Source organism: Haliaeetus leucocephalus, unplaced genomic scaffold (genome assembly GCF_000737465.1).
Source record: "Haliaeetus leucocephalus isolate CR32 unplaced genomic scaffold, Haliaeetus_leucocephalus-4.0 Scaffold140, whole genome shotgun sequence".
Taxonomy (NCBI): Eukaryota; Metazoa; Chordata; class Aves; order Accipitriformes; family Accipitridae; genus Haliaeetus; species Haliaeetus leucocephalus.
Window position 1 is genome coordinate 7,015,470 of NW_010972576.1, and position 16,154 is coordinate 7,031,623.

General features: G+C 49.2%; 1 protein-coding gene across 1 annotated transcript in view; it reads right to left on the reverse strand.

Annotated features, from left to right (window-relative positions):
- MFHAS1 (malignant fibrous histiocytoma amplified sequence 1) overlaps window positions 1-16,154 on the reverse strand; it is a 30,011-nt gene that overhangs the window by 13,121 nt on the left and 736 nt on the right. The window contains exon 2 of the mRNA XM_010561026.1: window positions 13,127-16,124. Within this exon, the coding sequence (XP_010559328.1) occupies window positions 13,127-16,124 (2,998 nt within the window). The remainder of the gene's footprint in view (window positions 1-13,126; window positions 16,125-16,154) is intronic.

A 16,154-nucleotide genomic window follows, 5' to 3' on the forward strand; every position in this document is an offset into this window, starting at 1 on the left:
ATCCACATCACGCTGCATTATGCAACGGGGGATAAAGCAGCACAGAGCAAGTGGCGAAAATGCTGTCTCCAGCAGAGCCACAACTTTGCGGGCAGCTCCCACATGCCATGTTGGCAATGAACTAGAGGCCAGGCAAGAACTGCACTCAAGCTGCTCAACCTCCCTAGGAGGTCCATGCTGCCAGCATCCACCCTGCTGTCCAGGGGCAGAAGCAGCCATTCAGTAAGCAAACAGCTATGCTGCTCAGCTTCCCCTGGCCCAAAGACACCCAGCCACACTTGCAGCTGCCAGCTTTTAATGGGAAGCACATTTTTAGCACCTGCAAAGTGCTGTGCTAATCCAAGTCACAGATTCAGAGCCAGCCTACTGTGCTCCCCAAACCAGCCCATCAAGCATCTGCTCTCATCACACCCTCTTCAGCCCAATGGTTTGCGGGGGGGGTGGTATTTTTTACCTTTTTTTTTTTTTTAATCAGATCCCCCTGTGAGCATGGTATTGCCTTGTTTGGCAACATTTTCTTAACATTGTGTTTAGCTTCACTGCATGCATTCAAAAACGTGCATGTGTGTATGTACATAACGTGCTAGCCTTTCTTTTGTTGTAGAAGATCTGATTTATTTCAAAGAATGACAAGGAACAAGTTAAAAATAATAGGCAGCTTCAAATCTTTGTGGTAGCGTTCTGTTACAAAGAAGACAGAGAAAGGTACTTTTTTTCTGATACCAAAGGAAGGTTCCCAAACTTTTCTTTCATCCAAAAAAGTCTTTACTTTGGCTGAGCCTTTGAAGCACAAATACATTGCTTGGGAAAAAACACACACACGACTCAACTCTTGATCATTTATTTCAGCATCTTATCCTAAGAAGGCTCCAAGCTGACCACAGCAGCTACTTACTGAGCTGAATTATTTGCCCACACAAGCATCGGTTAATATCTTGCCAAAATCCACCTCAGAGTCTATAGGGCTCCCTCCAGGCACAGGCATGCTCCTCTGAGAAATTACAAACTTCTCACTTACTAAAGCTGGCATGAAAATGTCACCAATGCTAGATCACAGGTTTCTCCTTCACCAGCATGAGTGAGACTCCCTGCCCAAAACCCCTGACAGTACAGGTTCAGGTACACAGATCTGATGAGACCTGTTAGCAAGGGCAAATCACACAGGGCTTCATTCCCTACACAGCCCTCCAGCACTGTCACGAAGCTGGGCACAAGTTCCTGGAGATGACCAAAGTTCCCGAGTGAGGCTCTGCATTGCCTCCATTTTCACCCACTGAATGTATCTGCACAACTGTCCACCAGAAGCTTAAAAAAAAAACAGTAAGAAGTAAATTCTTGCTCAGCAGATCTCTGGGATATTGCAGCCAGCAAGCAATGACATCTCTTCCCAATGTCCCAGTTGTCTGCCTTCACTCCCATCTCAATGTGAAAGCAGGCGTGGGATGTTCGGAAACAAGTCAGAAGGCAGCTGAAGCAGAGCAGTCAGCTATACGAAAATAGGAGCTCAAAGCTCCGCAGAGCCAGCTTTAACAAAGGAGCTGGCTTTAAAAAAAAAAACAAAAACCCCCAAAACAAAACCAGTAAAAAAGTCTGAAAGCTTCAGTTATATATTCCTGGCACCAAGAGCTCAAGGCGCTCCAGTGGGGCATGATTCCAGCAGTGCATTTTCAAGCCTGGGATGGCTCCGTCCTGATCCTAACAGGGTACAGTGAAAGGAAGTCCATGTATTAAAGACTCATGAAACCAGAGGCATACTGGTTCCCACACAATCTCCCATTGCTCACGCAGTTGTCTCCCTACTTTGGTGCCAGTGAAACACCATCTTCCCTACACTATCCTCCTAGAATTTGGATGACGGGTGCTGTTTGGGGGTGTTAAAGTCCCTGCCACTCACTACACCTCCAAGATGCTGAAAAAGTTAACTGCTGTCAGAGGCTTATGGATACCTTTTTAAATAGAGCTCTGAGCCCCAGAGCAAGGTGGGAAGGCCCAGAGACCCTCTGCCAAGCAGACAGGGCTCGAGAGAGCTGAGCAGGACTGCCAGGGGGCCCCGACGCAGCACTGGCACAAGCTCAGGGCGAGCAGACTGCCCTCAGAGCCCTGAAGCTGCAGCATGGCTGCCTTACTTCACAGGAACAAATGCCGTCTTTCGCACTGTAGCCATCACTTAGGGTCCAACCAAAATAGATTTAAGCTGTTCTGAAGTAAAAATAACAGCGACCAAGAAGCGTTATGTCAGATCACAGGAGGGGGAAGCTCTTTTTTCAAAGATTTCCTAAATTTAGCTGCTTTGATAAACCAGAGTCATTTGGACATGAGAATTTTCCATATCCAGTGCATGCATCATTATCTGAAATAAGAGCATCAAAATCTCTCAGACAAAGAAAGAGCCTGTTCAAAAGGAAGATTTAGAGAAATGCACAGGGAGCTGAAAACTCATCTGGTTACGCAACGCATGTAAGTAGTCCTGGTGCTTGCTGCTGACTCCCTGGTTTGGAAACCTGCCACCAAACACATTTGACCCCATCCAGCAGTTCTGCCTGTAAAATACAGCCGCACATGGCAAGGGGGTAAGAAGCACCACGCAGACCAAGAGAAGAAACACCCAGAAAACCTCCCATCCTTGCAGCAGCACAGACCTGTGCCTCTCTCCCTGCCTGGGATGCCCCAGCAGCATGGAGAGAGGTCTGCCTGCTTGCTCCTCTCTGGACATTGCATGCTGGCTTCCTGAAGATACAGCCCAGATGAGGCTTCCCCAGGGAAGGCCACCCATCTGAAGGACTACTTGGGGACTACTTTAAGGCAGCATTGATCATCCCAGCTCTTGCTGCTTGCTCCTGGTTGGGCTGCCCAGTGATGTGGTGATGAAAGATGGAGTCACACAGAAGGGGTAACAGTGGGACAGAGGTTGGCTGGCTCAGAGCCCACATTAAGGCAGCGGAGGCCAAGTCAGCAGCTGTACCCTTAACCTACAGTGCTCTTTAAAACCAGTTTGCGCCCAGGAACAGCTCCCCATCATAGAGTGAAAGCTTGGCACCACATAGCTGCAGCTCAGCCTGACACCAGTTTGTCCCTGTGCCCTTGGGCAACTCCTGGGTGAGTCTGCAATTTGCAAGATGCTTTCCACATACAGATCTCCCAATGTGTGCTGAGCAGCTCAGCTGCCTCCTTACCTTCTCTTCTGCTCCAGCTCCTTATGGGTCCCATCATGACTAACTTCCCCTGCTAAAGGAGGTCATCACTCCTGTGAGCCAGTCCCCACTTCACAGATAGAGAAGAGATGAGGAATTACAAAAGGAAGGGGAAATCTAATTTTTTTAGGTGCCCTGAGTCCCCTTTGTTCCCACAGAGACAGCTGCTCAGCCCTTTCTGAGGAAAAAACAAATGAATTGGGCATAAGTACCTTGAAACATTCCCTATCACACATTGCAATAAATACAGTGGCATCTCAACTATCTGTTGAGGATGTAGTCCTGTAAAGTGCAATGGTTTGCAATTTGACAGACAGTTATGCTGTTTTTCCCCATAATGTAGTAGAGGAGAACATGTGTACAGACTAGTGAGTTACACAGTATAAATACAGAGGGAGGGTGGAAAGATACAAATGCAAATATGAGGATGGTCAATAAGACATGACTGCTTTTCAGAGTGGAACACTATCCCCAGCCATTATCCCATTTTTGGGTCCTTCATTCTTGATTGATTGTGGTTTATCTGAGAATTTTAATGAGAGTGATGAAAATGCAACTGTTCAGACCCAGGCAATAGGAATACTTACAGAAAAAGACTAATGTCAGGCAGCCAGTCTCAGACAGAGGTCCCCGACTCTCCATCCTCCACACCATACATTCTGTGCCTGTGCATTTCAGCTCCACACATTGCTAAGCCCTTGCTTTCTAACATTATCTGTTCACAGAAAAATTGCTTGTCGTTCATACCTGACTGCTTCATCTAAGAAAGAGGTCACAGTGAGTGAAGAAAGGTATTAAACAGTCAGCAATACAGCTCCACAACAGAAGCTAGAGATGCAGCTGGGTGCTGCTGCACCATGCAGCACTCACGGTGTGTGCTGCTGCACAATTTTGCAGTTCTGCTGCATCCACCACAATGTTTCAGAGGCCACACAACAGAGATGCATGTTTCTTCTGCTGCAGGAAGGTCACTTTCCCTCCACTTGTTGACCATGTAGCAAGGGGCCATACTAGCTGTAAGGATACTTGTTTTGTGGTAGGTTTGGGACAAATCAGCTGCTCCAGCAGTCCTCTGTTGCCAGCCTTTCATAGATACAAAGGCACCAAATGCATTGCACACGTCTCAAAGTCAAGCAAGACCCAGTCACTGTGTTCACCTCCAATATTTTTCCACTGTGTTGTTTTACGTGGCAGAAACAGCAGCTAGATACATGGGATGCAAATCAGACCAAGCACCTCTGTCTCAAGCCAAACCCTGCAGATTTTGGTGCTGTGGAAACCATGGCCAATTTATTTTTCAGAAGCTCATCAACAACCCTACCCTTCTACAGGGCAGGATCTGTCCCTTATCACATGCCACTGCTCACTCTGTATTGCTGGAGAGGAAAACACCTGCTAAAAATGCAAAAAAAGATGCTCTAAAAAGAATTCACCACACAGAAACTGGAGATCATTCAAGAGACGTGTCTCAAGCACAGGGTGCCACAATCTTGCATTCTGTTGGGACAAAAACCTACAATATTAATTTTATCATTGCTCACAGCATGAGGTCCACAAATCCCTGTCCTACCATTGTTGTACCTTTGCCTCTTTCCTGTTAAACCATAACAGGTAGAGCCTGAAAACTCTACAGAAAGCAATAGGTACCAGCTGAAGGAGAAGGGACCTCTTCCAGCATGGCCTGGGATATCTGGGTTCCCTCTCATGTAACACAAATAAAAATGCTTATCTAAACTGGATGCTTGGCAAGCATCACCCTAAAACCGGGTAAAAGGGAAGATATCCTGGTATCGCTTTCATAAAGGGCCTTACAGAGATCATTTAAGCCAAGCTTGTGAAACCCCGCTAACAGAAGCCCAGCAGAAGTCTCCCGTCATCTCATCAGCACAATTCAGTGTAACCTAGATCAAAAACAATACAGCTCCTTCCTGAAGTATTCAAGCATTACCTCTGAGTCAGCATGTGGCAAAACCAGGCAGGTCTGAACAGGATTTGAGATGCAGCTTTGTTTTGCTCTGGAGGTTACTTGCCTCCATAGTTCAGTTTAGCCTGATCCTCACAAAGCTCTAAGTCTAATGGACTTCCCCACAAAAGTGCCTAACTCACCTGAAAGCTGTCTTGTGGTTCATGCAGAGCTTGCCATGCTGAACTGTCAACTCAAAATTAATGTTACCTTGTAAAGTCTGTAGGTCCTAGCCCAGTTTCACACCCACCCCCAGGAGTCCAACCTAGCCCCAGCAAAAACCAGTAGAGTAGGTGTACCTCAGTACACCTTTTGGAGAAGCACTGAGGTCCTGAGAATGACCACTGGAAAAAAAAAACAGATCTGAAATTAAGGTTTTGCTTTAAACCACAACCAACTCAAGCAGGCAAGCACTCCAGCAGTCACAGTTCAGTCTGAACACAGCCTTCACCCACTGGCCACAAGCAAGTCATCCCTAACCACGGAGCCTGCATCAGTCCTAAACCACACTGCCACCGAGCACGTTGGCAACCCAATCAGCGCATTCAGGACCAAGCTTTAGCCAGGAAAATACCACAAGTACAATATGACTTCAGCCTCCAGCAGCCTGCTGGGGCAGAACCGTAAGCCCTCAAAGATGGTCCAGCTGAACACCCCAAATGAAATTTCTCCCAAAGCCAACCAGTCAGTTGTTTCACAGGTCTTGAACCCCCCAACCCCAGTTTTTACATCTGGTTCCCAACAAAGAAATTGCTAGAGAGCAAATTCTTCCAGCTGAGCAGCTGGGAGAGAAGGCCACATTCACACAGGTGATCTTCCCATTACAGGTCAAAAACTTCATCCACTCAACAGCTTCTAAAAAAGCCAAGGCCTCCTCATCTTCTGTATGAGGCACCTGACACTGTGGTCACCAGAATCCCATCAGCTCTCCTGCTGTAGTCAAGGAGATCGCTGTATAGCGGACCAAGGAGGCAGGCTGAGACTCCTACAACCCAGCTGCACCGCTTTCTCAGACCCAGATATGTTCTTAGCTAGTCAAAAGCACCAACACATGTTGTTTGCAGCAGCAGGAGTTTGATTGTTGTAACTGACTTACTTTAAGGACTCCCTCCCCACTCCTCGTCCCTACAAGGTGCTCCCTTAAATAGCACATCCTTAAATTGGCATCCCACAAGCTCACCTGAGAATAGGTGACCTTAATTGGCACCAGCCAGCCTGCTTACTCTCACAGTTGTCCACATCTGTATAGCAAGCGCAAGTACCACAAGCAAGGAGAGAGAGATAAAAGGAAGTAACTGACCATCTTGTATTCACCCCCCAGACCCGTTTTCTTTACTCATCTGTGTAGGTTATTCTTCCTCTACTCAGGATGGTGCAGGGAGGGAGGGAGGAAAAAAATATTATACTCTGATGACTTCCAAGAATTCAAATCCAACACAGAACTTTTCATTCAATACATTTTCTCCCTTCTCCCCTGGCAAACTGTTTTCAAGAGCCAAACAACTAGCCTGCACTATTATTAACAAATCATTAATTGGAAAGCATGCTAGGCTACCACAGTTACCTGCTTAATACTGCAAATGCAACAAGACACCACAGCATACAGGAGAATTACCTACCAGATGCACTCATATTTTGCTTTTAAACTGATACCTATTTTTTCAGAGCTCTACCCCAATGTCAAATAACATGTTCACAACATCACCAAAAGGCAACAAAGATTCGGCAACTGTTGATGATTTCCCACTATCCTCTCCTGGGATGCAAAAGGAGTAGCACCTTGCAATATATCTGCATGCGGATCATGCACATGATACATCTCATCCCAACTTACATGGGAAAAGTTTTCACACTTAGGAGTTTTTAGGAAGAGGCATCACGCCACCAGAAGTGCATGCACACAGCAGGAAGCAAAGCATGTTTCATGACATCTGTGTCCACAGTGTGCTGAAGCACAGCACAAATCAGTCCTCACGTAACCAATTGACTCTGGAGAGGGGAAAACCTACATTAATATTTTATCTCACCCCCACAGTCAGTAGCTTTTAAATAGTTCTCATGCAATGAAACAAAGAATCACTTGGTACTGAGCATCTCTCTTCTAGGTCATTTCCTGCAAAGACAAATTTCAGTGACTGTAAAAATAAAACACACAAACCAAAAAGAAGTAATGCATTAAAGGCCAAGAACTCTACTTTGTTTCACTAACCAAACCAAAAAGATCCACTCAAGCAAATCTAGTGTTTTCCTGGTTCGGTGATGGCAGTTCAAAGTCCAGAAGCCCAAAGCCCAGAGATGACTCCCATGGGGAATGGGGCAGGGCAAAACAAGCTGTTAAGGAACAAACCAGAAGTTTTCTGGTACCAAGCTGGCATACCAGGAATCCTTTCCTTTAGCAGAAATGCATAGGAACTTTTTGCATAAGGAAGAGGATTCCTTCAAACAGTGTTAAATATGCACGTTGCCATCCTAATTTGAAGTAATTTTAGCAAGTTCCATATTGGAAGCCTTAAAAAAAAGCCCCCAAACACACACAAAGCAATGCACACAATACAAGGTAACCAGACACTGCAGGCAGCAGGACAGCTCTAAGAAGGCAATTCAAAGCCTCAGCCTCTCTTCTGGCATCCACAGTTGAGTTTGTTCCTCCCATTCCTGTGTCATCCCAAGCCAGACTGTCAGGCATGAGCCCAGCTCTGCACTGCCTACTCCGGTTGTCCCCAAGGACTGGTGCCCACACCTACACCCCACCAGGCACAGTCCCACAGTAGCTGTCCACACTGCACACCACACCCTTCCTCTGGCAATTTCTCTGCCTCCTCCAAGATCACGAAATGTTTGTTGTCTCTTTCCCAAATGTGTTCTTTAAATTTGAGGATGCCCTACCACAGCCACCAAGCAAGAGGACCTCAGACGCTCACCATGCAACACACACCTTAACACGAAGGAAATCTCTAAAAATCCCTGGTGGTAAATAGACTGTGTTTCTACACTATTATGTCCAGCAAGTCACACCACTCAGGGTTGTCACTTCAGCAGCACAGAAATCAGCTCTTGTCAGTGCTAGAGCTTCCCGAAGTTCAGCAACTGATCTATTCTCTTCTCCTCCTGAATCACAGGGCCTCGTTCAGCTTTCTTCTGCCACCCAGATCATCCATGTCCAGTGCTCCCACTGTGCTCAAGTCTTGCCCTACTGTCTCTGATTATGCCACAGTACTCTGCTGAAGCCACAACCTTCAGGAGAGCGTGACAACAGCCCCAAACAGCTGCAGCCTCTACTTTGAAAGTTAGGCAAAAAAGACTCCACCCTCAAATGGGGAAAATAAAAGGCTGTCAAATGCTAGCATCAGGTTCTGTAACAAGCAGGTGTTGCTCTACTGCAATTGTCTGTGGAAAAAAAAACCCAGCTGCTTACAATTTAATTACAAAGGACAATTAGATACCTGACATCAGCGTTTCACTGAGAGGCAGCTCATATTTTGGAGAAACTTCTGAGCCCTTCTGACAAAACCAGTCCCACCTGCTCCCTCAGCTTCCATGGAACTTGACAGCATGACACATCGTGGGATCTTCCACCTCTCCATCTCCTGACTCCATCCCAGCCACCAAGGGAGTTCATGCTTGCTTTTGACTCCAACGCAGGGATGGTGAGCATGGTTCACTTTGAATCACATGAATAATGTGGCCTAGAATTAGCCCTGCTCTAGCCATAACACACAGTGTCACAGGGCAACTACACTACGATACCTCCATCTGTACCCCTGAAGGCAACGGGCATGTAATCCTTGCTTCTGCTCACCTTTGATGTGTCTGGGAGACGAGTGGAGTAGACGCTTATGATCTCCTCCCTATTCTGATACCTTAGGAAGGGGGCAGCAAGGCAAGCAGGAGATGTGCACTTCCTCTCCACAGAAGACCTCTTGCCAGTCCTCTGGCATATCTCAAAGCTCCCCAATAACTTTGCAGCATCCTTTTGGAGAAGGGCTGCTAGGCTCGCACATGATATCTTTGCCTGTGGCTTTCTGTCTGTTGTCACATTTTTAATCTGTGGAAACCCAGATCATCTTGTCTTGCTTGTAACAGCATTTTGCCTGTTTTCCACAAAGGACAAAGGCGCTGGCTTTCCTATGTCTGCATTCATACATGTAACATCATAGGCAGGAATAAAGGAAAACCACTGGTCAAATGCAATCCCCCCTACCTCAAACTCCAAAAGGATCAACATCAGACATCAGGACACCTTGTGCAGACCACAGCCTGGAAGGGCCTGTGGTCGCCTGGACCCAGCCTAGCGCAGGACAAGAGGAGACAGCAGCAGAGCAGTTAGCAGGTGGACGTGAAGGCAAGCTTGGAAAATCCAGTCACATTTGTCCCAACAAAGCACATATCTACTATCAGACAGATGGCAAACCACCTCCATTCCCCCCAATCCCAAGTCACTTAATAGCTTATGGGACATGAACAACATAAAAGCCTTTAAGTCCAGGGACTAAAAGAACATCACATACAAAATCACAGCATTTCACAATGCCTGCAACAACCCAATTGAGGTCTTACCATCCTGGAGTGCTGAACTATTCTTGTTGGTCACTGCAAGCAGGGATATGCCTTTCTTAGCCTGGCAGGGATACTTTTATTATATATAGTGCAGATGTAAAAGAAAAAAAAAAATTCAACACACCACTTATCAGCCAAGCAGATGACTGCAGCCTCAAAGCACACTGAGATTCTAGTTCAGATGCCAATTCAGTTACTATTTCACCCAGCTACAAAACTGTTTCAAACATGAAAACTTCCTTAAAAGGACCCTATCAAGGGTTTTATATATCATTTTTATATCACTTTTATTCACTGTTTGTTTGCAATAAACCCTCAGAAGACTGAATCCAGAATCTCAACTCTTATCAACCATTTCTATGCACATTAGCTTGTTCTTAAGAGAATTTCTGTGTGTATTTTCAATGGAAGTTATAGCATGTGCGTATGCAGGACCGAGAGGGAAGGGAAGAAGAGGAAAAGCAAGGATTAATCCTCAACTCGAGCAACCAAGTCCCCTTTTTGAAGGTGATTCCAATGAAAATTTTGGATGACCAAAGAATGCACCATTGGTTTCATGAATGACGACAAATATTGCACAGACACACAGCCAGACTGCACTTCCATTTTTGAGCACAAATTTGGCAGTGTCTCCACAGAAATATTTCCCTTATTAAGGTCAACAGGCTGCAAAGCAGTTCTTCAGTGCAGTCCTAAAAAGACCACAGCCCTATTTAAGAATTAGCAGCATTGCAATTGCCATGGATTACCACTGGAAGAGCTTGGAAAGAAACAGACACCTCCCTCGCTACACATTTTTGTAACATTAGACTCATCTCTTTCCTACACCCTGTTAAAAATGACACCAACCACGATTCACCTGCACAAGAGCAAGCTTGGCAGCACGACTTTAAACATGCACACCTTCTGATCAGCAAAATCAGGAGGAAAAAAGTCTTCAGCTTCATGATTGCCATTTAGGGGCTCCTAAACAGTCATTTACTCATACAGCAGATACACAGCAAAGAGCATTTTAGATTAAATGCAGACAGATAGGCCTCACCAAGCCAAATGACGGTTCACATTTTTCATACAATCCAGGTCATAGCTGGGCTAGATTTAAGCATCATCCAAGACGACAAGCAGGTTTCTTGATTAATTGCAGCCTTTAATCACTCTTCAGCACTTCCACAAAGCAGCCCTGCCTTTGAAATACATTTGTCTTCTCAACATGCTCTTCCCCCAGCTAGACTCGCACAGTATTCATGTTAAGACAGTGACCCCCTGCCCCAAGGCAGGGCCACTTGGGATGCTAAGTCCTGTGCCCCCGGCACCAAGACCCAGCTTCTCCCCTGGAAAGCTTCAGAAATGCTGCAACCCTCCTTCCACAGGTAGCATCACCCAGGTGGTGTTCGGAGGCATGGCACATGAACCCCTGCTCCTCCCATGCCCAACAATGCACTGCTTAATTGCACCACCCCTTGCCAGCACACCTACCCTGGCTCCCAGGTAAGAGAATTCCTTTCCTACCTCTAAGGAAACATATGGCACAGCAAAATCCAAAGGAAAACACCCTTCGATTTCAATGCCCCCCTTATGCTTCCAGTCCTGCTCTGACTGTCACTGGTCAGCAAAGATGCCAATCATCTGCAGACAGTCCAGCTCCTCTTCACATTTCACTTTTAAAGCATCACCTACTCACCAGGAAAAAAAAAAAGATCAGCCACAAAACTTTCACACAAGAAAAAAAGAAAGGAAAAAAAAAGGTATGTGACTGCAGTTCTGAATTATTCACAAGCTAAACCTTCAATAGCCATCCATCACACCTGCACATAGTTTGCTGTCTTGGCTGATTTTGGTGGGGGTTTTTTTGGGTGGCTGGTTGGCTTTGGCTTGGGGTTTTTTTGGTTTGGGTTTTAGGGGGGGGGGGTGGTGGTTCTGTGTTTTTTTCAGTCTTCAGGGTTTTTTTGGAAAGCAGATCACATTGCCCCAAGCACCACGTCAGCAGCAAGACCCAGCATGCGGATACCACTCAGCAACTCACACAGCATGGGTTCACACACACACACCCCCCCCCCCCAGTCCAACGGCTCTTACATAAGCTAGCACAGTTAGAGGGAGATGCAATTGATGGAGCCAGGACACTGGCTGAGGAGCAAACAGCATCTCCTTATTTTCAAGGTCCAGAGGAAAAAAAAAAAAAGAAAAGGAAAAAAAAAACCAAACAAAAAACCCAACACAACCCCCCCAAAACACACCTTATTATTCACATTTGCCTATGAACTAATTGAGCACCACTGCTTGCCTTAACTCTAATCATACTCCAGTTCCCCCACAATTTCAGGCTACTTATAAATAAAGAATGCTCCAACAAACTTCCAACATGGGTGTGCGTATGTAAAAAAAGCATATTTCTAGAGCACAGCTTACAGTTCAGAGTGCATTTTGATTTCATACAGATTTACACACCAAAGCACCTTTCCCATGGCCCCCGCAAGCTCTAGAGCAAACCCAGCAGAGGAGGGAGGGCACAGGTTAGGAGGCAGTACCTGCATACATACAAAGTAAAACAGATGCTGCTGGAAACCACCACCTATAAACCCACAACTTTAGAAGTGACAGCTTTACAAAGCACCACAACTAGTCATATTCCAGAGAAGAGAGATTATGCTTTTTTCGTTAGATGAAGGGTGAGCGAGGAAAGAAAATAATTGCTCTCAAGAATAGCTCCAAGAATAGCAGTCTGGGAATCACTTCTAGGTAAGACACTTAAACAAAGAAGATGGAGTAGCCCTCTCTGTTCAGGGAGGAATTCTTCCTGCTAGAGACAGGGCTCCCATAGGAGAAAGAGTTTTTTATACAGGGCTACAGAGACCAACACACCCACTGTCTACCAGCAGGAGCTTTCCTGCATTCAGAGAGGCTGCAGCACAAGGCCAGGTTTTGGGGGGTGGGAGGTGGAAGGGGGGGAGGATGGGACACCTGGAGTCTTTCAGTCCTATCTGCGTTTACAAATAGCCCCAAGGAAGGGGGAGCTGCAGGGTGAAGGGAATTAGGAAAAAAACCTGCAGTGCCATTCAAAGGAATCAAAACAAGGAGAAGGACAGGTCAGGGCCTTTTCAACAATGGCACCAGCAACGCTCAGGGCCAAAACCCAAAAAGCAGAGAGAAAAGGCACAGACAAAGGGGGATGCAACACCCACCTCGTCTCAGAATAGGGTTATTTTAAGCCTGTCTCCTTGGAGCTACCCTAATATTTTCTCTCATGACTCAAGTCACCAGGGAAGGGAGTTAGAGCAGAGGAGAAAAAAGAAGAAAACAAAAAAAAAAGAAAGAAAGAAAAAAAGAGACAGAGATAAGACTAATACCATAAAACTCCCTCCTAAAAGGGGTAAAGCTCCAGAAGAGATGAAAGGCAAGCTCAGCTATGCCTTACCTGGAAAAGCGTGTGGGTTGGGTGACCCTCTTTTAAGGCACTTTGAACAGAGGACGTGCACAGTGTAGTACAGGCCCGGCCATTCCTGGAGCAGGACATTCAGTTCTTCCACTAAAGGGGTAATAGCTTGCCAAGCTGTCCAGATATTTGGTAGGGACGCATGACTAGCGATAGACAGAGTATCTGGCTGCAGAGGTCCCCTGGCAGGCCGGTAACTCACCACCACGGGCACCTTTCCCCGGTAGGCATAGATCTGGTATTTGCCATCTGACCGCTGAACCACATGGCTGTTAATCTGGACGCTGTAGCGTGCAAACAAGCCGGGTGGGAAAATGAATGGAAAGCTATATTCAATCTGCAGCTGCTCGACCACAAAGGACTGTCCGCTCAGATTGGTGCCGTTGATCCATGCCTCTGCATGGGGCACCTCATTTTTCACGTAGCAGGGGAACTTGTACCAAGCGGCTGCCCCATTTAGGGGCTTGCATTTGGGTTTGTTGACACAGTAACAGAGCCCCATTTTCTCCAGCAGCTCCAGGATGAGCTGCAGATCCTCCCGGCTCTGGACATGGGGCTTAAGAAGGAGACGGATAACGTGGGCAGGGAGGAGGCCGTGCAGCAAGAAGCCCTCCACATAATGATGGAGCTGAGTGGCCCTCAGTTCGTCAATGTGGGTGTCGCTGAGCAGTTTTTGGAGCAGCACAGTGGCATCCCGCTGGCAGAAGACGTTGAGGATGTCAATGAGCCGTGGCAGGTTGTGGAACACATACTCCCGCAAGGTGAGGTGCTCCTCGAAGTACAGCAGCTTCCCACTCTCATGCAGGTAGGATAGGGCACTCTGGAGCCGATCCTCCGTCAGGCCTGCCTGCAAGCCCAACCGGGCAGAGTCCCACCAGCTAAGCCACAGCTGCTGAGCTTGCGGCTGGAAGTGCAGCTCCTCCAGCACTTGCCAGGATTTGGGCAACACCCGGTGCAGGTTCGGGAAGATATCCCGGTGCTCAGCCACCGACAGCAGCTTGTCCCGCAGGCGACGCACCTGGCAACGGTCCCAGCAGCTGAAAGGCAGCACTGGAGACAGGATCTGTGGGCGGTGGTTGAGAAGGTACTGAAATTGGGCTTTCTTTCGCCGCAAGTTCTTGTCCGAGACCCCATAAAAGGCAGCGTGCGGGCTGGAGCAGCGCAGGTCGAAGTCCTGCCCCAGAGCCTCATCCACCTGCTGGACCAAGCTCTGGAGTCCCTCGGCATCCCTCTTTTCCTGCTGAGCGATCTGGTGATGGATGTCCAGGCACTTCTCCTCCAACTCCCGCTCCGCACAGAGGTCAGCATGGGTTCCCACCATGCACACCACTGCGTGGGGCACCTTGGAACCAAGCCAGTGCAAGAAATAGCCCACAGAGGGGTAGAAGCGCTGAGGGACATAGGCACTCAAATTCACCACCAGCACATACAGTGCTCCGGGAGAGAGGAAGAAAGACTGGATGACATCATAGCTCGGGTCCCCCGCCAGCTCGTACACAATGAATGTCAGGCCCCTCTCTGCATCCGCTGTCCAGTCCATCACCTCAATGCCCTTGCTGCCTCCTGACAGTCCCAGTCCTGACGGTACTTGGGGGGCACTTGGTGGCAGGGACGGTGCAGGGCACGGTGTTTCCCCTTTCACTCGGTGGGAGGGCACGTGAGAACGGATGTCCTGCTGCTCAACAGGGAGATGTTCCAGCTGCTGCATGGCAGGTACCCGCGCTGAGGAAGCGTCCTGAGGCTCTGGGAAGGGGCAACACCCAACCGGCACTCTCCCACCGTCCTGCTGCTGCCCAGGGCACCCTCTGGGCTGGGCGCTCCCTGCCTCCAGACCTCCCATATCCTCCCTCTGCCCATCCTCCTCCATGAGGCATCGTCTCAGCAGGGTCTTTCCCGCATCCTTTAGGCCCATCAGGACCAGCTTGAGGCGGGGTTTGAGGGCAGGTTGGGAGTGGGCCAGCTCCTGCTGGTAGGCTGCGATGTAGGGGATGCCTTTCATGCACACCTCATAGGGGGGCTGGATGAGGGGGTTGTCCTTGATCTTCCACAGGGTGACACGGGAAAGCTGCCCGAAGCCCTCGGGCAGGATGGCAATCTGGTTGCCTTGCAGGACCAGCTCCTCCAGGCTGTGGAGGAGCACAACGGAGTCCGGCAGGTAGCGGATGCGGTTGTTGTCCAGCCAGAGGGTGCGGAGCTGGCGGAGCTGGCAGAGGTGAGGGGGCAGCAGGGTGAGCTGGTTGCGGCTCAGGTAGAGCTCCTCCAGACTGGGCAGCGCCAAGATGGCAGCGGGGAACTCCCCCAGCAGATTGGAGGAGAGGTTCAGCATCTTGAGCCGCTGCAGGCTGCCAAAGCCGGCAGGCAGGGCCTGCAGCCGGTTGCCATCCAGCATAAGGCTCTCAAGGGCGCTCAGCTGGCAGAGGCCCTCCGGCAGGGCTGCCAGCCCCGTGCCGCTCAGCCAGAGGATCTTCAGGCGGCGGAGGGCGGCGATGCCCTCGGGCAGGGCCCCCAGGTGGCGGTTGCCGGAGCAGTCGAGCTCCTCCAGGGCGGCCAGCTCCAGCAGAGGGGCGGGGAAGGAGGGCAGCAGGTTGTGGTCAACGTCAAGGGCGCGGAGGTGCCGGAGGCGGCCCAGGCCCTCGGGCAGGCGGCGCAGCCGGTTGAAGCTGAGGTCGAGCTCCTCGAGGCGGCCCAGCTCGGCGAGGCGGGGGGGCAGGCCCGGGCCCTCGGCGCCCAGCTCGTTGTGGCTGAGGCTGAGCTTACGCAGGCCCCGCAGCCCCGACAGCGCTCCGCCGTCCCCCAGGCCCCGCAGCCGGTTGTGGCTGAGGTCGAGCTCGGCCAGGCGGCCCAGGTGGCGCAGGGCGGCGGCGGGCAGGCGGCCCAGCCGGTTGCGCCGCAGGCTGAGCACCCGCAGACCGCTCAGGGCGGCACCCACCTCCTCGGGCAGCTCTTCCAGCCCCCGCCCGCTCAGGTTCAGCGCCTCCAGCTCCCCCAGGGCGGCCGCCGGGGGCGAGCA